This window comes from Syngnathus typhle, linkage group LG1 (assembly GCF_033458585.1).
Source record: "Syngnathus typhle isolate RoL2023-S1 ecotype Sweden linkage group LG1, RoL_Styp_1.0, whole genome shotgun sequence".
Classification (NCBI taxonomy): Eukaryota; Metazoa; Chordata; class Actinopteri; order Syngnathiformes; family Syngnathidae; genus Syngnathus; species Syngnathus typhle.
Window position 1 is genome coordinate 25,637,026 of NC_083738.1, and position 23,476 is coordinate 25,660,501.

Sequence of the window (23,476 nt, forward strand, 5' to 3'; positions counted from 1 at the left end):
GAGATTAATAAATTTAGTTCATAACAGGTCAAGACCAAGGTGGCCTCCATCTTTGTGACGACACATCAGTCAGTGGTGACCGGCTCGGGGAAGATGAAGCTGGAGCTGAAAAGACATAATTACGTGACACCCACCAACTACCTGGAGCTGGTGTCTGGATACAAGAAGTAGGAACCGCGACGGACTCGTGTCACCTTCGCGGCTTTACGAATGGTTGTCTTTGCCGATTCAGGCTTCTGGGAGAGAAGCGCTGTGAACTGGGGGAGCAGGTCAACAAGCTGAAAAACGGACTTTTTAAGATCAGCGACACGGGCGAGAAGGTGGCCGCCATGACCGTGCAGCTGGAGGAGTCCAATCGGCAAGTGGCCGACTACCAGAAGGAGTGCGACGAGTACCTGACCGTCATCGTACAGCAGACGAGGGAAGCCGACACTCAGCAGAAGGTAAGGACACCAAAGACGGGTTCCCTTGCAAATCCCGTCCAGGACTGTGCAGAATGGGTTTCTGCGCGCGATTAGACGGTGGGTGCCAAAAAGGAGAAGATTTCAGCAGAGGAGGCTCAATGCAAAGCTCTGGCGCAGGCCGCATTAAAAGAGCTGGACGAAGCCCTGCCGGCCCTGGATGAGGCCACCAAGGTATTACGCAACTCGCCATATTAATCGCGTCCATGTGCAAATCTGCTCGGCAACTTGGACCGTTTTGCCCACAACAAAGGCGTTGGAGTCTCTGAACAAGAAGGACATGACAGAGATTAAGTCATACGGTCGTCCTCCTGCTCTGGTGGAGAGGGTCATGCAGGCGGTCATGACACTTCTCAATAAGGAGCCTACGTGGGCAGAAGCCAAGAGACAGTTGGGTCAGTAAGGACGACGTCTTTTTTTTTTTTTTTTTTATCTTTGTAACTCCTCCAGGTACCAACAGACACAAGTGGCTTTCTCAACTGATGGATTTATTGAATCCAGCTTGTTCAGACTCATAAACACACCGTGAAAACTAAAGGCACAAAACAAACAGTTAGCTCAAAAGAAAGACATTTAACACATAAAACGATTCTGACAAATACAACATACAAACAATACCTCGTTGGCTGAGTACCGAGAGAGGAATTAGTTTCAGTCGTCTTCTTCTTCTTATTGTTTCTTAACTCTCTTAACAACTTAGCTTTGTGACCACGCTTCAGTCACGCATCTTTCGATCTCTCGAGAGATCGCTTCTTCGGCGGAAACTAACCTCTACTTCTTCTTACAAAGCTCACTTACACTATAGCGCCCCCTGGTGGCACTCAACGGTAATAATAATGAAAATACACAGAAAATGAAAAGAAACGAAATATAGCAGTAACACTCCCACCAATCTCACAACTCTTGCTGTGGGATTCCTATGAATTACATACAGGCTGACAAACTGAACATGAAAATACACACAAGCCCTTAGTCAGCTTCTAGCAAAACAATAACTTTATGAATAGGTCGTTCTAATGAGACTGTTTTAGTCACAAGTTTACTGTGTCTGTCATATGTCCTTTCACTAACCAAAAGTCGAACCTTTCTCACTTTGTCGTCGGTTCCTGGATAGATATCAGTGACTTTGGCTAGCTTCCATTCATTACGTGGTGCCATGTCCTCTCCTAGAAGCACTACATCATTCACCTTCAGATTCCTCCTGTGTGCAGTCCACTTCTGTCTTGGTTGCAAGTTGAGCAAATATTCTTTCCTCCAACGGATCCAAAACTCATTGGCCAAATATTGCACTCTCCTCCATCTTTTTTGAAGATACAAATCTTCTTTTATAAACTCTCCTGGAGGAGGTTGAACAATGGTTGACTTCATAGTGAGAATGTGGTTGGGCGTTAATGGCTCAGGCCCTGTTGGATCACTTAAATGCTCGACGGAAAGCGGCCTACTGTTGACAATTGCCATGACCTCGTACAACAAGGTTCTCAAGGATGTACTGTCGAGTCTCTTTGCTGATTGGTCAAGGATGGCTGAAAGAACACTACGGATGGTCCTGATCTGTCTTTCCCATATTCCACCCATATGGCTTGCTGAAGGGGGATTCATGAGAAATTCACATCCAAGTGCCTTCACTTTCTCCTGATTCATTTCTTTCATGAGATCTGCGAGTTCTCTCTGGGCACCAATGAAATTGGTTCCTCTGTCACATCTCAGCTGACGTACATTTCCTCTTATTGCAATAAATGCTCGCAGAGCATTTAGGAATGCGTCTGTACTCAGGTCGTCTACTACTTCAATATGTATGGCTCGTGAACATAAACAGGTTAGTACGAGCCCATATCTCTTGAGCTCCTTTCGTCCATCCTTTATGTATATTGGCCCAAAGCAATCCATTCCGACATAGGTGAAAGGCGGATTAGGCTCTGTTCGGTCTACTGGCAAATCTCCCATACTTTGATTCTCTGTTTTCCTTCTGTATTTGCGACATTTAACACATTTGAAGATGTATGATGAGACTGCACGGCTGCTCCCAAGAATCCACCAACCGTTTGCACGCAACTCATTCATCGTCATTCCACGACCTTGATGTTGAACCTTCGAGTGAAAATGTCTGATTAACAAAGTTGAAATGTGACTGTCCTTGGGAAGTATGGCAGGATGTTTTACATGTGGGTGAAGCACAGCTTGACTCAAACGTCCCCCAACTCTGAGGATTCCCTTTTCGTCCAGAAACGGACTTAGTTTGTACAGTTTATGATCTGTGGTCTTGGAAACTGTTTTCTTTGATTTTAGACTCTTTATCTCTTCTGCGAAAGCTTTCTCTTGAACAAGTTTAATGACAAACAGTTCTGTTTGTTTTCTCTCTTCCAAAGTTGTACTTTCTTTGGTCCTTTGTATGTCACCCTTGTATTCTCTGGCCTTTCTTCTCAAGATTGCAAGTGCTCTTATCAAACTGGACCATCCTGAGAACTTCTCAAATCTGCTGAGAATAGTTTGTTCTTCCTTTGACTTGATGGTATGCACAGAAGCTTTGCGAAGTTCTGGATCATTTTTCCTGATCTCTCCCACCTTGATATCTCTATCAGCCATGTTCTTCTCCCAGAGAAATGCTGGCCCCTGAAACCATTCTGAAGACTTCAGTTGCTCTGCAGTTAAGCCTCGAGAAACGTAGTCTGCTGGGTTCTGCTCTGATGCGACATACGCCCATTGTTCTGGCCTTGTGCTTGACTTGATCCTTTGTATCCGATTCGCTACAAACACTTGAAACCTTTTGGCATCATTATTTATGTAGCCGAGAACAACGGTGGAGTCCGTCCAGAAAAACTCTGCAATGTCTGGGATTTCAAGCTCTGCCCTGAGTAGATCACTGACTCTAACTGCAACAACTGCTGCTGAGAGTTCGAGTCGAGGGATAGTTGTGACACTAGTAGGCGTGACTCTTGACTTGGCCATTACCAAGCAACAATGGACTTGATCAGAATGGTTAATGATTCGCAGGTAAGTACAAGCACCATATCCATTGACACTGGCGTCTGCGAAGTGATGAAGCTCGTAGCTTTTAACCTGACCGAAATCTGTAGGAATGAAACATCTTTGAATCTGCATGTTGGCTAAACTGGGAAGGTCTTTAATCCAAGATTCCCACTGGGGTCTTAAGTGCTCTGGAAGCTCGTGGTCCCACCCAACCTTATCCTTGCACATTTGCTGGAGAATCTGCTTTCCCAGGAGGACGAATGGTGCTATAAACCCAAGGGGATCGTAAATAGAGGCGACCGTAGAAAGCACACCTCTTCTTGTAAGGGGGTTCAACTTAACTTGAACTCTGAATTTGAATGTGTCTGAAGTGACACACCACTCCACTCCGAGAGCTCTTTCAATACGTGGTAAACTTAGAGACATGTCAAGGTCTTTCACTGAGGCACACTCTTCTTCTGGAATAGTGGACATAACTCTCTCACTATTTGACACAAATTTGTGGAGTCTTAACTTTCCTTTGAAACACAGCTCTCTTGAGTCTTTGATGAGCTGAATGGCTTCACTTTCAGTTGGAACGCTTGCCAAGCCGTCATCAACATAAAAGTTTCTTTGTATGAAATGTATGGTGTCTTCTTGGAATTGACCTTGTCCTTGGGCCGCAAGGTGTTTTAGGCCAAAGTTGGCACAGCCTGGAGAAGAAGCTGCTCCAAAAAGATGGACCTTCATACGGTAAACTGATGGTGATGCTTCCAAATCTCCCTTCTCCCACCAAAGAAACCTTAAATAATCCTGGTCCTCTTTTGCGACATGGAACTGGTGGAACATCCGCTCTATATCACACATGAATGCGACAGAACTTCTGCGGAAACGACAAAGAACACCAACCAATGCGTTTGTCAAGTCAGGACCGGATAAAAGATGGTCGTTGAGAGAAGTGTCTTGGTATTTGGCCGAGGCATCAAATACTACTCTGATCCTGCCGGGTTTGTGTGGGTGATAGACCCCATGATGTGGGATAAACCATGCAGGAGTGTTATTCAACTCTTCGTCAGGGACTTTTTCAGCATCTCCTCTTGAGATGATATCATCCATGAAGTTTGTGTAATCATTGTAGTATGACTTGTCTTTCTTTAATCTTCTTTCCAGACACTTTAGGCGATGCATTGCACATATTCTGTTGTCTGGTAATGTGGGTCTTTCGTCACGAAATGGTAGTGGCATCTCATAGTGGCCGGTCTCATTCTGTGTGATGTTTTCTTTGAGTTTTGTGAGAAACTTTAAATCTTCTTGTGACACAGGGTTGCCATCAAGGGCTCTTTCAGAGAAGTCTCCTTCAAGTGCTTTGATAACGTCCGAAGGGGTGACGTCCTTTACTGTTGTCCTATTGACATAGTGGACTTTGTTCTGAAGCTTTAGAGAGGGCTTAAGCTCTGGGATGACCTTCTTGACAATAATACGATGACTAATACCAATCGCATCTCCATAGTTCAAGCAGGGATTGGTTTGTCCAACTATACTCCAACCAAGATCAGTGCGCTGAGCGTATGGCTCACCTTCCTTGCCTGACACAATCTCTCTTGGAAGAAGAGCTTGTGAGCAGTTGTATCCGATCAACAATCCTACCTCGCAATCTTGCAAAGGTGCGATTTCTGGTTGAAGGTGTTCTAAATGTGGCCAAGCTTTAGCTGTCTCATTAGTTGGAATGTGAGCTTTGTTGGCTGGAATGAATTCTCGTGTGTATGTAGGAGGTAAAGTGATTCCTTTGCTTGAGTTAAGACCACGAACTTTAAGATCTTGCAGTCTGTTAGACTGAACAACTGTAGTCTGGGAAGACATGGTAGACAGTTCTAGTTTAACCGGTTCTTGGTTTGTATCTAGCAACTTTGCAACTTCACTGAGAACAAAGGTTGTATCGCTTTGCGAATCCAGTAAGGCATATACAAGAACTTCTTTGTGTTTTGTAGAAGATGAAAGCCACACAGGAATGATTGCAGCCGTCTGTGTGTTATTTTCTTGACTCGCTACTCGGTTAGTTGTAGCCATGGCTGTGACTTGTTCTTGAGCTCGGTCGCTTTGACTTGATCTTTCGTTACTTGGATTTGGCTTAGCTAGTGGTTGCTTTTGTTCTTCTTTGTCCTTAACTCTATCTTCATGAAGACAGGTAGGATGCCCTTTACTGCACCTTTCACAAATATTGCGGTTGGTACAGCTCTTTGAAAGATGGCCTGGTTTGAGACAACCAAAACATAGCCTTTCCGACTTAATGAAGCTGATTCTGTCTGACACAGCCTTTTCAAGAAAACTTCTGCATTTGTGTAAACTGTGCTTGGGTTTCTTGCAGAACACACATACCAGTTGTGTTTTTTCTTGTGAAGTCGTCATCAGTGTTTTAACTCCAATTTCTTTCTGTTTGGTAAATTTCAGTTTGTCTGATTTGTTAAACTCACATTGTTTTAGTGACTGTAAAGATGTAACAGGATTACAAGCAATCTTGGCTTCTCTCGTTAAAAACTCAACAAACTGGCTGAAAGTGGGAAACTGATTTGTTTGTTCTTCAATTTCAACAACCTTGCGGTTCCAACTAGCAGCAAGCCAGTCTGGAAGTTTGGAAAGAATCTTTCGGTTCTCATTGCAGTCATTCAAGATCTCTAATGACTTAATGTGAGCTGTTGCAGCTTCACAACTGCGCAAGAAATCTGCAAAGTCCCTTAGTTCGAAACTGTCTCTTGAGGTCATTTTTGGCCATGCATGCAGTTTGTCTCTAAAAGCTTTTGCTATTGTGAATGGATTTCCATATCTTTCATCCAGAATCTTCCATGCAGCAGCATGTGCGGATTCAGTTCCAAGCAGGAAGTATCCTTCAATTGCTCTCTTAGCCGGTCCACTCACATATCTTCGAAGGTAGAATATTTTCTCCTTGTTAGGGATATTCTTTTGGTCTATCAGTGTTTGGAATGACAGTTTCCAGTCACTGTAACTTAAGGGATCCCCAGAAAACACAGTAGGTTCCGGAACAGGGATACGACTAGCACTTAGTGCACTTGCTAGCACTTTAACTAAATCTGATGTACCATCACCTTTAGGAGTGCCTGCAGCTTGGGGTGAGACTTGTTCAAGCAGAGATGGAAAGCTTACATGTTCAACGTCTCTAATTTCTGTATTAATCTTTGTTACGTCGACCCTTTGCACTTCTGCTACACTCATTTGGTCATAAACCTGCATCCTTGCTTGTGCTGCCTTGAGATCTTTGACCTTTTCCAGGTGCTGTACTTTTCTTTTCTTTTCATCAAGTGTTCTCTGCAGAGCTGCATACTCTTCTTCTTGTTGAGCCTTAAACTTTGCTTCATCTGCTTCTCTCTGCATTCTTAGTCTAATTTCTTCAGCCTCTCTTTCTAAGCGCTTTCTAATTTCTTCAGCCTCTCTTTCTAAGCACTTTTGTCTAATTAGTGTTTCTTGTTCCACTGCTCTTTTCCTGACTTCAACTTCTAGTCTTTCTATCTCTTGCTGTTCCATTTGTTGTTCTTCTAATATTTTTAGAACAGCTTGACTCGCTGCTGCTTCTGCGGCAGCTTCTTGATGTTTTACAGAGGATCTATGTGAATGTTCAGATGAGTTCTTAGTTATGTTGAAGGAGCTTGACTTACTGCTCGTAGTTTGAAAGAGGGAGCCTGCTTCCGGCCAATCTTGTTCCTCTCTTCTTTCCAATCGGCAAGTTGCTTTATTCACAAGGAAACCTGAGATCTCCACACACAGATCTGCTCTGCGACGTGTCTCTTGATCCGGTGGGGTGAGCTTGCGTAACTCATCATAAACCTTTGTGACATCTGCACAAAGACCTCTAATATCACCAGTTATATCTTCAAGAATGTCTTTATTTGAGGGTCCTGGTTGAGAGAGGGGTACTTTGGATGCCTTTGCATGTGTTCTCCACTTTTCGTAGTTGTAGTTAAATCTTTGCTGGAGTCCTTTAATCTTCTCATCCTGCATTTCTCTTCCCTTTTCTGTGAGTGTTTTCACTCTCTGACTTCTTCTAAGTTGTACTGAGTCTTGCTGCTCACTAAGATCAGTACCTTGGGTTTCTTCAGACTGACTTTGGGGTTCTGTACTAATTAATGGTGTATTTGGATCAGTCATTTTAACGTCTGTCACTTGTCACTAAACAGCAAAAATGTTTATGTAAACTAAAAGTCACCCCTAGACAGTCGGCATTTGAAATATAAAGGCAGAATAAAATAAAAATGTAATACTGAATCTTTATACAGTAATGTGAAAGTAACTTAACCCTTTCAACTTAAATATACCAAAAACGTATTCAAATAAGAGTTATTCACATTTAAACTGTTCACATGAAACACATTTCTCATTCTTGGCACAAATAGGCCAGTGTAAAACAAATGTAGCCTACTGATGCTTAAACTTAAGTGCTTTAGACCTTACAATGTGGCTTAATAAACAAAATTAGGAATAGCAAAACGTTACTTTAAATCACAGTTTGATTAATCAACCTTAAACTTGCGTTTTGTTTTCCTTTTTTCAGACAAACTCTTAACTTATGAATGTCCGCATTTCTTATGGCCTTATCTTAAAGCAGTGCTTCTCAAATAGTGGGGCGCGCCACCCTTGGGGGGCGCGGTGCTATTCCTGGGGGGGCGCGTGTGACCCTGGGGAACAGGCTTTTTTTTTTGGCAGTACTAGAATAAAGTGTAATTGCGCGTTTACTACAGCAGGGGGCAGTGGCGCTCTCATTGTTACTTCTGTCACGTTTGCGACAGTGCAACATTTTACGACTTACAAGACAAGTTAGGATAGTCACGGTGGGGAGGGGGGGCGCGAATAGTTTTCTTCTTGCTAGGGGGGGGCGTAACAGAAAATAATTGAGAAGCACTGTCTTAAAGTGTTGGTCTTCAAATCCCGCTTTGGTCTCGTGCGCGCGCCCGCTCCGTGCACGTGCCGATCACGCTGTGGCAAGACTGCTGCTCATCCGATCATGCCGCCTCGCCTCCACTCGCGCAGATCAGACGAGTTTTCACTGTAACTCCTCCAGGTACCAACAGACACAAGTGGCTTTCTCAACTGATGGATTTATTGAATCCAGCTTGTTCAGACTCATAAACACACCGTGAAAACTAAAGGCACAAAACAAACAGTTAGCTCAAAAGAAAGACATTTAACACATAAAACGATTCTGACAAATACAACATACAAACAATACCTCGTTGGCTGAGTACCGAGAGAGGAATTAGTTTCAGTCGTCTTCTTCTTCTTATTGTTTCTTAACTCTCTTAACAACTTAGCTTTGTGACCACGCTTCAGTCACGCATCTTTCGATCTCTCGAGAGATCGCTTCTTCGGCGGAAACTAACCTCTACTTCTTCTTACAAAGCTCACTTACACTATAGCGCCCCCTGGTGGCACTCAACGGTAATAATAATGAAAATACACAGAAAATGAAAAGAAACGAAATATAGCAGTAACAATCTTGATGCGGACGGCGTACGCTTTCTCACTTGAAAATATTTGCGGCAGGTGAGGCCAACTTTATCAAAACCCTGATCAACTTTGACAAGGAAAACATATCGGACCGTGTTTTGAAGAGGATCGGCAACTACTGCAGGCAGCCCGACTTCCAGCCAGACATCATCGGCAAAGTGTCTCTGGCTGCCAAGTCGCTTTGCATGTGGGTCAGAGCCATGGAGGTGTGCCCTCGTCGCCGTGCGTCAACGACGGCAACAATTTGGGACGGAACTGAGGAGAAATGTGTTGCAGGTCTACGGATGCGTCTTCAGGGTAGTGGAGCCAAAGCGGGAGCTGCTCAACGCCGCCGAGTCCCAACTCGCACAGAAGCAAGGCGAACTGGCCGAGTCCGAGAACAAACTGAAAGAGGTACCTGCGCTGTTTCGCCCATCGGCCATCAAATTAGGGACAGCTGAAGGGATGGTCGTGGTTCGTGTGCAGGTGGCGGACACGCTGATGCGGCTCAACAAACAATATGGGGAGAAAGTGGCCACCAAGGAAGATCTGAAGAGGAGGTCAGACGAGATGGAAGTGAAACTGGACCGAGCCGACAAGCTGGTGAAAGGTCTGGCCGGGGAGGGTGTCCGCTGGGAGCAGACGGTTAAGGTAGGTCACACGTACACCCTGTTGTGAAAAAATTGTGAGCTCACGCTGTGTTTTCAGGGTCTTGAAGAAAACATGGGCTTCCTGGTTGGAGATTGTTTGCTGGCAGCGTCATTTCTCTCCTATATGGGCCCCTTCCTTTCCAACTATCGAGTAGATCTGCTTCAAGTCTGGATGACAGAGGTAAAAACAACATTTTGAAGGTGTCGCGATTGTGTAACATTAGAAGTGTCCATTTTGGTCTTCTCGCTACCTTCTCAGGTCCAGCGCCAGAAGATCCCTTGCACTCCAGGCTTCAGTTTTGCAACGTTCCTCTCAAACCCCACAGCAGTCAGGGACTGGAACATTCAAGGCCTGCCTTCTGATGCTTTCTCCACCGAGAACGGCGTCATCGTTACCCGTGGCAACCGGTCAGAACAAAAACATATATATACATATATATGTGTGTGTGTGTACATATGTATATGTAATGTAAATCATAATGATATTTCATATTATTATTATTTTTTAAGATGGCCGCTGATGGTCGACCCGCAAGGCCAAGCTCTGAAGTGGATCAAGAAAATGGAGATGAAGAAAGCAAGTCATGTCCCAGGACGATGACACTAATATTTAAATAATAATACTAAATAATAATGAAATAAAATTTTTTTATATATATATTAATTAATCTGACTAACTACCTAATTGTGTGTGCGACTTTGCGCAGGGGTTAAAATTAATCGACTTTCAGATGTCGGATTACATGCTTATACTGGAGAGCGCCATCCAGTTTGGGAATCCTGTCTTGCTGCAGAACGTCCAGGAGGACTTGGACCCGTCTCTCAACCCAGTTCTCAACAAGTCCTTGACACGAATAGGTCACACCCCCACAGACGTACTTTCTCTTGATGGAATGGTCGGCCGCCGTACGGTTAGATAAATGTTCTCGGCTTTTGTTCCTAGGTGGCAGGCTATTGTTGAAGTTGGGCGACAAGGAGTTGGACTATAGTCCGGAATTCCGTTTCTACATCACCACCAAACTGTCGAATCCTCACTATACCCCGGAGATATCAACAAAGACCACCATTGTCAATTTTGCCGTCAAGGAGCAGGTTGGACCTTGTTGTTTGTTTCAAATTTCCTCTGAATTGCTGCCAAGTGCTCACTGGGCTCGAGTGTGACCTCCTGGAGTTTTGCGGCAGGGTTTGGAAGCCCAACTCCTCGGCATTGTGGTGCGTAAGGAACGTCCAGACCTGGAAGAACAAAAGGACAACCTGGTGATGAGCATCGCTTCGGGAAAGCGAAGCCTGCAGGAGCTGGAGGATGAGATCCTCAGGTGAATCCATTTGCTTTTTCCCCTCCTTCCAGAAGCTTTTTCTTTGACGTTGCGTCCGACAGGCTGCTGAACGAGGCAAGCGGCTCCTTGCTGGACGACGTGCAGCTGGTCAACACCTTGCAGACGTCCAAAGTGACGGCCACTGCCGTTTCAGAGCAGCTGGAGCGTAGCGAAGTGACGGAAATCAAGATCGACACCGCTCGAGAGGTCCGATACCAAGCAACCACCCCGCAAATTCAATCATGATTTTTAACTCCTTTTTTTAAACTATTTCTCGTATTGTTTTTCCACAGGCCTACCGTGCGTGTGCTCAGCGGGCGTCCATCTTGTTCTTCATCCTCAATGACATGGGCCGCATTGATCCCATGTACCAGTTCTCACTGGATGCTTACATCAACCTGTTCAACTTGAGCATTGAGAAGAGCAAGAGCAGCCTAAAACTGGAGGAACGGATCGTCAACCTCAACGACTACCACACATATGCCGTGTACAAGTAAGACGCCTTAAGGGGGTAGGCTGCTCAATTGTCATCATTCACTCCCCCCTCCCCTTTCTGGATGTTCCTCTAAAGGTATGCCTGCCGGGGTCTGTTTGAGATGCACAAGCTCCTCTTCAGCTTCCAAATGTGCGCCAAAATCCTCGAGGTGGCCGGCACACTCAACATGGACGAGTATAGCTTCTTCCTCCGTGGCGGGATTGTAAGAAAAGGCAACTGGGATCGCCGAAGGTTCCGTCCGATCCCTCCGTGACGACGCGTGGACTCCTCTTTGTGTTTTCAGGTACTTGACAAGAGGGCTCAGTTGGAAAATCCATGCAGTAGTTGGCTTGTGGATTCCAGCTGGGACAATGTCACAGAATTGGACAAGCTGGCCAACTTCCACGGCATCATGGGCTCATTTGAGAAACATCCACGGGACTGGAAGCTTTGGTTCACCAGTGCGGAGCCTGAGAAGTCCCCTCTACCAGGTGTGTGAATTATAACTATGATGAATGGAAGAAAAAAATTATTGATTGATTATTTGGGTCGGCATTCACGACAACAAAACCGGGCGGTTCGCAAACTTCACACACTTTACTGAGTGAGACATTTTGTTGACTTTTTGTTATTGTTTGTGTCATTTCTTGCACGTGTTGCGTCCCGGCGCGCCCCCTACAGGTGACTGGGAGAACAACTGTAACGAGCTCCAGAGGATGCTCATCGTCCGTTCTCTGCGGCCGGACCGCGTCTTGTTCTGCGCGACCACCTTCATCGTCAACTATCTGGGCCCTCGCTTTGTGGAGCCACCTGTTCTTGACATGAAGGCTGTAAGTTATCTTTTTTTTTTTGGGGGGGGGTCATTTCAAATTGTTGCTTCTGGCTCACCGCTGCCCTTGCTCGTCTCTCCAGGTCGTGGAGGAATCCACGTGCATGACTCCTCTGGTTTTTGTCTTATCTCCCGGCGTGGATCCCACCGGAGCCCTGCTGCAGCTCGCCGAGACAAGCGGCATGAGTAAACTCTTCCACGCGCTCTCTCTGGGTCAAGGCCAGGCGCCCATCGCCAAGAAAATGATCGAAGAGGGAGTCAAAAAGGGTGCTTGTCTTTTATGTAAAATCGATTTGAGATCCTTTTCCTTCTCATTCCTTTTTTTTTTTTTAACTGTTCCAGGTCACTGGGTCTTTCTGGCCAACTGCCACTTATCTCTCTCCTGGATGCCCGAGCTGAACAAGCTAGTGGAGCAGCTGGAGGTCCAGAAGCCCCACGTAGGCTTTCGACTATGGCTCAGCTCTTCGCCGCATCCTGAGTTTCCCATCAACATCCTGCAGGCGGGCATCAAGATGACCACGGAGCCGCCCAAGGTAGAACCTGGAGCCGGCAAAATGCAGGCGTCCACGCGTGTCACGGCTTTGCGCCTTTTTGTCGTCCGCAGGGCGTGAGAGCCAACATGAAGCGTTTATACCACCTGGTGACCGAGGCTCAGTTCACCCGCTGCGCCAAACCCGTCTTCTACAGGAAGCTGCTCTTCTCCCTCTGCTTTTTTCACAGCATCCTGCTGGAAAGGAAGAAATTCCTGCAGCTGGGCTGGAACATCATCTACGGTTTCAACAATTCAGACTTTGAGGTAAATCAGGACCAATGTGAGTTTTGATTTCCAATCACCCCCCGTGACGTTTCTCCTACAGGTGAGCGAGAATCTTCTGAGTCTGTACCTGAACGAGTATGAGCAGATACCGTGGGACGCCCTCAAGTATCTCATCGCCGAGGTCAACTACGGAGGTCACGTGACAGACGACTGGGACCGACGCCTTCTCACCACGTACATCAACGACTATTTCTGCGAAGCTGCCGTCACTGAGGCTGACTTCAAGTTAGTGACACACAGTGCCGCCAAGTGGACGGAAAGTGAACAATCTCTGCCAATCCAAACAGTTAAAGTGGTCCGCTCACATTTTGGTGGCAAGAACATACATGTAATGTAGTTTGAGACTCAGCAGCCTCCGATTAACCACGAACAATTCAAATATGTTTGGGCAATTGAATTTTTGTTATCGTTGTCGGCCAATGTGTGCTGTTATATCGCTGGAGGCCCTGCTGCAGAAGCTATTTTATTTCCTTTCACTCCTAGATTGTCAACTCTATCTGCCTATTACATCCCCCACGATGGTCCCCTGTCCTCCTACAAGGACTTCATCAACATGCTGCCCACCCACGAGCACCCCGACTTGTTTGGCCAGCACCCAAACGCCGACATTGCCAGCCAGATCGCCGAGACCAGGTCTCTGTTCGACACCCTGTTGTCCCTGCAGCCACAGGTGACCAGCGCCAGTACGGCGGGGGCCGGTCCCAGTCGTGAGGACAAGGTGAGGCCAAAACACCTTTGCTAGTTCTGACAACTTTAACAGGAACACAACATTTGCCCATATTTTTTTTTGCCGTCCCAAACGCTGGCTTTGTAATGGCTCCAGGTTCTAGATCTTTTGGGGGATGTGCGTCAGAACATTCCGGCCATCATTGACTATGAAAGCGCCAGCTCGCACTTCCTGGATCCTACACCCCTGGATGTAGTTTTGCTGCAAGAGATCCAAAGATACAACGCCCTGCTGAGCATGATCAAGTACAAACTCAAAGCTCCAGTTGTAAATTTAACATTAGTCTAAATTTTTTTATTGTTTTTTTCAAAGAGAAAAATTAGCCCTCTGTAATATTTATCAAAACGACGCACTGTAGTCGTTCATTGTGCTGCTTCCTCTGGTGTGCCCGTCTTGGCCACTAGGAGGCAGTATAATTGTAGTCAAACAAAGAATAGACTTCTACTTCCTAACTAGGGGTGTAAATCGCGGGTTTTGTCACGATACGATATAATATCGATATAAAGAACTACGATACGATATTTGCCGATATCTTAAAGCCTGCTGCGATTCATTCACGATATATCGCGATATAGTGCTCTACGATCGATTATTTTTTTTTTTTAAATAAAAAATATAGAACAATATCCTGATTTACAACAATTCATACGCAAAATCAACAAGGTACTGCAAACTCTTTATTTAGGAAATTACAAGAGTATTGTAGTATACAAATTGCTTACTTTAACACTGAACTTTGATGTCGTGTTTTTTCTTTAAATGTGGGGCGAGATTTGTGCTCCCTGAATATTTGATCACCGCATGGCAGGATTTACAAACTGCACGTGTCTTGTCCGTTGAGCCATCTTTTCTTTGGAATCCAAAGTGCTTCCAAACGAATGACTTGAAGCCTAAAGGGGAGCAAATTTCCTCGTCTTTTTGGACACTAGCCATAGCACCAGCCCAGGAGCCGCGTACTAGTTGTCGCCTCCTCTTTCACGTGCGTGCTCTGCTCACAACACAACAACGCCGGGCGCACTGCTCCCGGAAAGAGGAAGCAAGCAACAATGAACTGGATTTCAAAATAAAGTCGCGTCTAATGTCCGAGGTCAAACACGGCTATATAAATTGATGTTTACCTTTAGCATCGATGCCAATAAATCGTAGAGCATTATATCGATTAATCGATGTGTATCGATGTATCGTTACACCCCTATTCCTAACACAGTAAGTTTAGCAAACGAATAATAATATATATATGCATACTATTCACAGATTTTATTTCAATATTTTGTCTGTGTAGGTGTGTACTGTACATTTTTAAAATAATTGGATGCCAACTTAGTTTGATATTAAATCTAAATTTCAACTTGTAACTATAATGATAATAATTATAAAAACAGGTCCCTCGAATCTTCAAGCACCGCTTCATCTGAATGTTTATATGTAGGTCATCTTTACTGGAGCTGGAGAAGGGAATCAAAGGCTTGGTGGTGATGTCATCCAGCTTGGAGGAGACCTTCAACTGCATGTACGACGCCAGAGTGCCGCCGCTTTGGGAGAAGGTGACACACACCATATGCGATTCACACGCTGACGTATTCTCAAACATGACGTGTACCTTTCCCTACTTTCCCTCCTTTTTCTCTGCTATTAAAAATGTATTTAGGCCTCTCTCACTCCAGTGGAGCGTATGCACCAACAAAGCCAGCATCTGTGGATCTAATCGCGGAGTAATAAGCAGCTAAAGCTTTTTAGGCCGGCCCCACTTTCCGAAAAGGACCCTGAGCTTATTGAGCGCCGGCCAAAGGCTTATTACTGTGTGTGTGTGTGTGTGCGCATTCCATTTTATAGGAGCACTGGACAGCTATTAGCTCGGTTGCCTTCAGCTCGGCTTGTCTCTTTTTAACCGACTGCTTGCGTGCCAGAAAACTCTCCAGTTCATTTCTCACTGCCGTCCGTCCCTTGCTTGTTTTTCCTCTCCCTTCCTCTTCACGTTCTTCCTTTCTCATCTGCGCGAGGCTCATTGGAATCACGCAGCAATATTAAGAATGACTCGGCCGTCCAACTCCCACGTCCACGCGGTTATCCCGTACGGCGTCTAATTGTTGTTTTGACTCCAAGCTAGCAAGCAAAGTTGCTGAAAAGTGCCGTGGTCTCCCTCCACCAGGCTTACCCCTCGCTCAAGCCCCTGGCAGCCTGGACCCGTGACCTCTGCCAGCGGGTTCTTCAGTTTTCACGCTGGGCCCAGCTGGCGCAGCCCCCCGTCTTGTTCTGGCTTTCCGGTTTCACCTTCCCCAACGGCTTCCTCACCGCCGTGTTGCAGTCGGCCGCCCGTCAAAACAAGGTTTCACATTTTTTCATCAATAATAGGAAAATAGCTATGTTATGTAAATAATTAAACAATTGAATGTTTCCGTTCAATTCATTGGGCTGCTTCTACTTGGTGTTCCTACCTTGGCCACCAGGGGCAGTATAACCCAATTGTACCCTGCATCTTTTTTTTTTTCTAATTAACATTTGCACCCCCCTCTCAGGGTGGCCTGCCCCACTATTCAAGAAGCACCGCTTTATAGTCCTGAATGGCAGCCTTTTTTTTTTTTTGGTTGCAACAACCGCTGGCAAATATTCCCATAAACAACATTTACAGTACATATATATAGTGCATAGACGCCATCTTGAGTAAGTCAACGCAACAGTCGTGTTGGATGTATCAGAGGGAAGTCATCTGTGTGCGAAGATGCCTCGTTCGCCGGAAGTCATTGGATTAATACCAAACCATTGATTTTGATCGCTTTATGCCTTTTGTTTTTATGCAGGTCTCAGTTGACACTCTATCGTGGGACTTTACAGTGTCTAGTCTAGAGGACACTCACATCCAGAACCCACCAAAGGTAACCCCTTCCCCTCCCACCCCGAGTCAACGTCTAACCGGTTGCCTGTCGGCCTCCAGGATGGCGTGTACGTGCGAGGTTTGCACCTGGAGGGCGCCGCCTGGGATAAAAAGGCCACGTGCCTGGTGGAGGCCAAGCCCATGCAGATGGTGTGTCCCATCCCCGCCATCAACTTTAAGCCCGTGGAGAACCGCAAGAAGATGGCCAAGAGTGAGGGCCTTATTTTTTTATTTTACTTTTCAGTGCAATTGTTTTTAATGGCTGAATACTTTCACCTCTCCGTTTTTGTAGACATGTACCTGTGCCCTTGCTACTACTTTCCCATACGATCGGGCGGGGCGGGCAGGGCCTCCTTCGTGATCGCCGTGGAGCTGAAATCCGGCAATGTCAGTCCGGATCACTGGATCAAGAGGGGGACAGCGCTCCTCATGAGCTTGGACAGCTGACATACTCGCATACTCTGGACACCATCCACTTTCTTTGTTTTTTTGTTTGTTTGCTTTTCTTTGTTGTTTTTTTCCCCCCACCTACACAAAGTCCTTTCCCTGGAAAAAAAGAAAAAGAAAAAACATGCAGTGGTTAATCAAGGTGAGGGACGTCTATTTTCATGCAAATTTTGACCAAGTCCAAGCTACGAGGGGAGGGAAAAATGAAGCTATTCAAACAAATGAATTTTAATGAAGCCTCTCAGGCTAGACACAATCTTTCAGGCCCACATATCCCCACCGGTCAGGGAGGCACAGGAGAAAGTGAGTTGGAAGAAGAATAGAGCCAATGGGGGGGGGGGGGGATTCAAGGTCGTATTCAGACTCAAGGATTGTCCCCTGAAAGCTCAAACAGACTTCCTTTGGCTTGAAGAGGCTCTTTATCAGAGCAGGCTCATTCTGTGCGGAGCCACTGGTGGTCTCCATGTGGGTGGGAGATTCAAATTAAAATTCCGTCCATTTTCTCTTCCGCTTGTCCTCATTAGGATCGCTGGAGAGCTGCAGCTGACGTTGCGCCAGAGGACGGGATACATCCGGGACATGTTGTCAGCCAACCGCATCCGCATGTACAGTAATATTCATACCTATAGTATACGACCATAAAGATCAACATTCAAATACTGGAATGTAGTAGCCCCCCCCCCCCAAAAACAGATGGATGTGGTTTTCTTCCCAAAATGTTCAACAGTGTTATTATTAGCCAGGGTAAAACTAATTGGAACCAGTGCACTTAAAAGAACCCAAAAGGAACATTGGCACTGCTTTTAGAAGTGTTCCAACAGTACTTATGTTCTGATTTCCCCAAAACAAATTGATTGAATTTTCAAAATGGATGATCCGAGCCAGATGTGGAAAAATACGTTGTGATTCAATTAAGTATTGCACATAAGATTTCAAAAAAATGCAAATGCACTGGCGTCAAATGAATTACAACAGAAATGTGCTTAAAAATTATACTGTTCATAAAAAGTATAAAAAAAAAATCCAAATGGAAAATGATGTGAATACAATATTTCAAAACAGCAATGCAAATCATTTGAATTTTATTGATGTCCCCAAAAATGCAAAACTAATTGCTACGATCGTCAACTTAATTGATTGTCATCTACCAATACTACGCGGTGTGTATTATGCGATTGTATAACACTGTTGACTCGAATCAAGTTTAGGCGACCTTCGGAGCTTAGCTGCTTCAAATTTCGTTCTCTTCGGGGAAAATACAATTTAGCAGCACACGTAGCATCTCCCGACATTTGATTCCTGAAGTGGAGCCAAGAGAGTGGGAGGTCTACTAATGGCTGCATCGAGACATTTTGGAGTTTTTTTTTTTTTTAGTTCTTACAGTATGTGACTACGGGGGCGGGGCGATTAATGTCCGAGCGAGGCAGTTCTACCGAAAATAAACCTGCATGAGGGAAGAGAGAAAGGAGAGGAAGGGAGGAGGAGGAGGAGGAGGAGGAAAGAGAGGGAAAGGGCCCTTCAACGGGGACACAAGAAAAAGGGAGCCTCTGCGTGTCACTGGAAAATAAAACTGCGCAATTTCTTTTGACCGAGTGCCTGCGTGGACCTTCCTCCGTGGAAATGTTCCGGAGCAGATTCTATCGTCAGCCCAGATCGCATTTGATTCTATTTGAACGGCCGATTTTCCCAGCAGATGGTTCCACAATCGCATCAAGAGGAGGAGAAGCGAGCTGTGGATCATGCCTTGCCCATGGGCCGACACCTTCCCTGCCTGCGCATGTTTGCATCAAAACGCGTCATGGATGTGCACATCGCCACTTGTTCTGCGTCATCCGCGGCCGGGAGAGGAGATGCGCAATCTCCATTAAAACTACCAGGCCGTGGAAAAGGTGAGAAGAATCCTAAATTTCTGCTGCAGCTGTTAGAAAACGCCGTGACTATTTTGCAGGCCTTTTTGGACAGAAACTCATGAGCAGCGTGAACGTTTGCGTGGATCCACTTCGCAGCCATATTAACTTTGACTCGATCGCTCGATGCTGCTGATGCCACACGGGGAATAGTTTACGGGAAGGTGAGATGTCGCAATCGACGTTCTCCGAAATCTGCGTAGAGTCGTGCCCACGCTGCGTGAAGCGCGGGCGGACAATTTCTGGGAGGGGAAATGTTTTTATTTATTTTTTATTTTAATTTTTTTATGTTTTTGTCGGGCAGGAGGCTTCGTTGTATTTTGTCTCACGTTATGTCATGTAGTGAAGTTGTGGCGGGTTCTCTGTCATTTCCAGGAAGAGCGTTTGAATGTTCTTCCTCCGGAATGGATGCAGTTGGTGTCTCCACCCCTCTGCGCGCCGATCCTGCTGCACTTTGGGCTCAGCGCCACCAGAGGGCGCCACAGCACTGCGGGGAACTGGTGAGCTGACTTCGCAACGGCGTTGAGTTTTAAATGTATTTAACCCCAAATGACATTGAAAAATAATTAGATATCGAGATTTAAAATGAAGAAAAATGGCCAATTATTTTAAATTACAGTTGGTGTTTGTAATGTGCATTCATGTACCATTCCACAGGTGCTTCAAATAAATCATTCAAAGTCATTTAAAATGTTTTTTATTTATACCACTTTTTAATCCATTTTGGTACGCCCCACAAAATGCACAAGTCTCAAAACAAGCTAATTTTTTTCAATCAATTCTATTTTATTTTTGTGGTCAGTGAACATTTTGCAGGTGTCCGTGAAATTATTATCCACGGTCATTATGTGGCAACTGCAGATCTCGTGACAAAATCTCTAATACCAAATACAGTGAATATAAGGTTAAATATTTTTCGGGGGGGAGATAATCAGAAATCTTGTGGCTCGTGAGAGCTGCGATACAACACGTTGTTCACTAGATGGAGACTTATTCACACAGCCTCTCACTACTTGCTTGCAAATCACAGCAGAATGTTTATATTGAAAATGTAATGATCCAAATTCATGTCTTTTCAGGATTTTGCTGCTCCTGTCTCGAATCATCTGACGACATCGGTGAGTCGACCTCATATTTTTATATTAGTAGACAAACAAAAGGGGCGGTTGTGCTGAAAAGCAAAATGATTTAATGATGGAAGCTTTTGTCATTGTAACGATTTTGTGAGTAGGGTTGGCGAGGCGCAGCTGAGTCAGATCACAAGTGTGTGTGTGTGTGTGTGGACGGCAGGAAGCCGTGGGTAAGGAAGAGGACGGACAGGGGGTGTGTGAGCCTCCTCCTCTTCGTCCTCTTGCCGCTCCTGTCATCCTCTGCTGAAGGAGAGGCGTGGATGACATCATGCGCCTGCGGGTGCTTCGTGAGAGCGTCTCAACGCTTATCCCGTTCATAAAAATACAAACCGTGAAGGTGTTTTGAATGAAGCTCCTCTGCCTGGAGGCGTGTACATTGGGCTTGAGATTCAGCCCTAATCTTTGTCTTGGACTCCAAAATCATGTTGATCACAAAGCGATGCAACATCACCATCTACGTGGATCTGTTTGTGGTTTACAAACCTGGATTTTCCATACAACCGTACTTGAAGGGATACTTGGAAGTATTTTGTCCACTGAAAGAACAATGACTGCAGCTCATATTTGGAGCTCAGCTCCTCATTCGCTGGCTTTTTGCCTCTCAGGTTTCATACCCCCCCATCTCCGTTGACCCTTGTGTTGCCCTCCATCTACCCCCTTTATCACACTCCCTCTCCCCCAGGCAAGAGTCCTTTTTGTGCTTACCCCCCCCCCCCCCCCTCGCCGCTTTCTCTACCCCCAGCCTTTGTGTGAAGAGGCCAGTGAAGGGAGAAGAGCAGTATGAGGCGGTAGAGCCAAATGAGAGATTCTTTTTCTTTTTGGATTTGCAGGTTTAGCCTTAGCTTAGCTACCCCTCAACGACATGCACACGATTTGTTGGTACGCAAGCAGATTTAGACTCGTATCATAAAGTTCCACAACTTTTATTAAGATGGTGCAAATATTATGTGGCATTGATTGTAAGTCCTTTTTTCGACAATGTCATGTAGACTTTAGACAGATGTACCGTATTTTCCGCCCTATAAGGCGCACCTAAAAACCTAAAATTTTCTCAAAAACCAACAGTGCGCCTTATAGTCCAGTGCGCCTTATATATGGACCAAATTCCTAAATTTAAACTGGCCCAAAGCATTGTGTCATGAAATCAATCATAAGTGGCCCGCTGAAGACTATGAATCATGACTCAAAAAGACTATGGATCATTATTTTATGATTATAAAGTAATTTGTTCCGTCTGAAGTTGAAATAAAAAAGATAAAATGGAGAATGATTTGATTTGGATTAAAAATCTGACATGATGCATTAATAGTGCGCCTTATAGTCCGGTGCGCCTTATATAAGGATAAAGTTTTAAAATGGGCCATTCATTGAAGGTGCGCCTTATAGTCCGGTGCGCCTTATAGGCCGGAAAATACGGTAATTGGCTGCATTGGATCGGCTGATATTTTGCTCTCTCTCTCTCTCTTATAAATTATATTTCTGATCAGTTTAGTCAAATTTGTATTTCCCCCGGCGCACCCGATGATCTCTCTCAGAAGACTTCATTCGATTATGCAGGCGTACCTAATGTTATGGCCAAGCATCGCGACGTGCCAACATTAATACACTCGTCTCCGAATGTGAACATTCATTATGGATTCGCCGAGCCCTTCGCATGCATTTTTAAAAATCTGTGGATAGCTGCGCGACATGCGCTCGCACGCGCCGTCGGAAAGAATATTCCTGGAAAGCCAGCTGCCGCCTCTGTCTGTTATCACAGCTAACTCCATTAGCCGAGCACTCACGCGCACGCACACCGACTCCTATTGATGTTGAAACCGAGCCACATTATTGAATTTGCAGCTTCAACTGTCACAGAAAGGCATTGTGGGTAAACCGCTGGTCCACCACGGCGCCGCCAAAATGTCAGCTCGTGTGCTTCTGCTATCTCCTGTGAGGGGCTGACCTTTAGCTTCTGTCACGCTAATGGTTGATCACTTAGTATTTAGATAAACACAAACTTGCGTACAAACCCGCCCTGTTATTTCCATCCTCATTGGTCCCGTGGTTGCCGACTGTAATTAGGCCCCGGGGTAATTAGCTGGCTAATTGCTGCTGGTTTTGGTATACTTACACCGCTTATCACCAAATCCAAGGGGGAAGCGTTGCTGTTGTGATTAATTAGCCGTTCTTGGCATATTGACATACAAACATGTACGGGCAATGACCTCTTTGACACTATGCAGGGCTCAATAGAAGAAGTTTTGCATCGCAGTTTTCCCGGCAAAATTCGCTTTTTTTGTTTGTTTGTTTCATCAAAACACTCTTAAAAGCAAAACTGAGAATCAACCACTGAAATTGGTCCATAGAAAAGCTTCGCTGGGCTCATGTCACTGGTAGCCATCACTGGTAGCCAGAAATCGAAGTACTACTTACACCCCAGCAGCTAGCTTGCTAGCAACCAGCTGTGGATGGCGATTAGTCCAGGTAAACAAGTTGCGGAGTCGCATTTAAGTCGGTAATCATCGCCTTCGGGGTGGCCAATAAGCTACGTTCCTGACAAGTAGTCTCACAAAAGGGATGGCGAGAAAGGTCATAGAAGCCATGCTAAATGCTAAGCTAACCTCAGACATGACATGCGATAAAGTGCTCGGGTGAGTGGTTGCACAGATGTAGCCTCACTATTTAGGAAACAAGAATGTGGATTTTTTTTTAAATTATTATTTAATACTGTATATGATACAGTCAGGGGTGTCAAACTCGTTTTTTTCGCGGGCCGCATTGTAACCATAGCTTCTTTCGGAGGGCCATTATGATTTAAAAGCACATCATATTATATACAGTAATAGCTACAAAACAAACTGACAAATAACTTGTAACAAGTAAAAACTGGTCAAATAAAAAAAAAAAAAAAAGACATTATTATAGTGAAGACAATTTGCAATTTTAGTAATGACGCACAAATTTGATGCACAATTTGCCTTCGCGGGCCGCATAAAATGACGTGGCGGGCCGTATCTGGCCCCCGGGCCTTGACTTTGACACCTGTGCTGTATCAGGTTACGATCAGGTTTCAGCAAAGATTTTTCAATTTACAAGCTCCCTTTATTTTTACGGGCGCTTTCCTCAACTTTTGAGCGCTTCAAATTCAGGGCCAAGTGCCGGCTTGTGTTTCCATGCCGACGTAATCCAAAATGCAAGAGTTGCAAAGTGTCCCCCGATTGGCTGCGGCGCCATGCATGGGATCGTGATGCATGCTGTCATCGGGCCAATAGGATGCAGGCTGAGCCGGGCTGTTGCTAAGGGGAGTAGCTTGGATTAGAGTCAAATTGCTTTTTCTCTCTCTCTCCCTGACATTTTCAAGTTCGCTCACTCGCTTTGCCCTCATTGACTCCTTCCCCCCCTTGTCGCTCGCCGCCTTCCCATC

The 23,476-nt window shown here is 45.3% G+C and overlaps 3 protein-coding genes and 1 long non-coding RNA gene across 9 annotated transcripts in view; 2 read left to right on the plus strand and 2 right to left on the minus strand.

Moving 5' to 3' along the window:
* Positions 1 to 18,087, plus strand: part of dnah2 (dynein, axonemal, heavy chain 2) — a 34,847-nt gene extending 16,760 nt beyond the window's left edge. Inside the window, exons 59-87 of the mRNA XM_061282388.1 lie at positions 28 to 167; positions 233 to 443; positions 519 to 635; positions 715 to 856; positions 8,958 to 9,127; positions 9,198 to 9,314; positions 9,387 to 9,551; positions 9,609 to 9,731; positions 9,810 to 9,958; positions 10,061 to 10,136; positions 10,258 to 10,408; positions 10,494 to 10,642; positions 10,733 to 10,866; positions 10,929 to 11,073; positions 11,160 to 11,359; positions 11,438 to 11,564; positions 11,646 to 11,832; positions 12,023 to 12,171; positions 12,254 to 12,437; positions 12,513 to 12,703; positions 12,775 to 12,966; positions 13,028 to 13,212; positions 13,471 to 13,705; positions 13,811 to 13,959; positions 15,144 to 15,258; positions 15,864 to 16,040; positions 16,513 to 16,587; positions 16,647 to 16,797; positions 16,879 to 18,087. Coding sequence (XP_061138372.1) covers positions 28 to 167; positions 233 to 443; positions 519 to 635; positions 715 to 856; positions 8,958 to 9,127; positions 9,198 to 9,314; positions 9,387 to 9,551; positions 9,609 to 9,731; positions 9,810 to 9,958; positions 10,061 to 10,136; positions 10,258 to 10,408; positions 10,494 to 10,642; positions 10,733 to 10,866; positions 10,929 to 11,073; positions 11,160 to 11,359; positions 11,438 to 11,564; positions 11,646 to 11,832; positions 12,023 to 12,171; positions 12,254 to 12,437; positions 12,513 to 12,703; positions 12,775 to 12,966; positions 13,028 to 13,212; positions 13,471 to 13,705; positions 13,811 to 13,959; positions 15,144 to 15,258; positions 15,864 to 16,040; positions 16,513 to 16,587; positions 16,647 to 16,797; positions 16,879 to 17,033 — 4,461 coding nt within the window. The 3' untranslated portion in view covers positions 17,034 to 18,087. The remainder of the gene's footprint in view (positions 1 to 27; positions 168 to 232; positions 444 to 518; positions 636 to 714; positions 857 to 8,957; positions 9,128 to 9,197; positions 9,315 to 9,386; positions 9,552 to 9,608; positions 9,732 to 9,809; positions 9,959 to 10,060; positions 10,137 to 10,257; positions 10,409 to 10,493; positions 10,643 to 10,732; positions 10,867 to 10,928; positions 11,074 to 11,159; positions 11,360 to 11,437; positions 11,565 to 11,645; positions 11,833 to 12,022; positions 12,172 to 12,253; positions 12,438 to 12,512; positions 12,704 to 12,774; positions 12,967 to 13,027; positions 13,213 to 13,470; positions 13,706 to 13,810; positions 13,960 to 15,143; positions 15,259 to 15,863; positions 16,041 to 16,512; positions 16,588 to 16,646; positions 16,798 to 16,878) is intronic.
* Positions 929 to 8,013, minus strand: LOC133164665 (uncharacterized). Its single transcript, XM_061294343.1, has 2 exons — positions 1,080 to 8,013; positions 929 to 993 (listed from the first exon to the last, which is right to left on the minus strand). The coding sequence occupies exon 1, from the start codon at positions 7,563 to 7,565 to the stop codon at positions 1,431 to 1,433; it is 6,135 nt and encodes a 2,044-aa protein (XP_061150327.1). The 5' UTR covers positions 7,566 to 8,013; the 3' UTR covers positions 929 to 993; positions 1,080 to 1,430.
* Positions 8,493 to 8,904, minus strand: LOC133144822 (uncharacterized). Its single transcript, XR_009710780.1, has 2 exons — positions 8,644 to 8,904; positions 8,493 to 8,557 (listed from the first exon to the last, which is right to left on the minus strand). It is a non-coding gene; the product is annotated as an uncharacterized LOC133144822 (long non-coding RNA).
* A 402-nt stretch (positions 18,088 to 18,489) lies between the features above and the next one.
* kdm6ba (lysine (K)-specific demethylase 6B, a) overlaps positions 18,490 to 23,476 on the plus strand; it is a 43,679-nt gene continuing 38,692 nt past the window's right edge. For 3 of the 6 annotated variants that reach the window (XM_061294584.1, XM_061294671.1, XM_061294815.1), the window contains exons 1-3: positions 18,495 to 18,922; positions 19,316 to 19,440; positions 20,020 to 20,058. The gene's annotated coding sequence lies outside the window, so the exon portion shown is untranslated. Of the gene's footprint in view, positions 18,923 to 19,315; positions 19,441 to 20,019; positions 20,059 to 23,476 lie in introns of all 6 variants that reach the window. The other 3 variants (XR_009717548.1, XR_009717542.1, XM_061294356.1) reach the window with 3 other exon arrangements.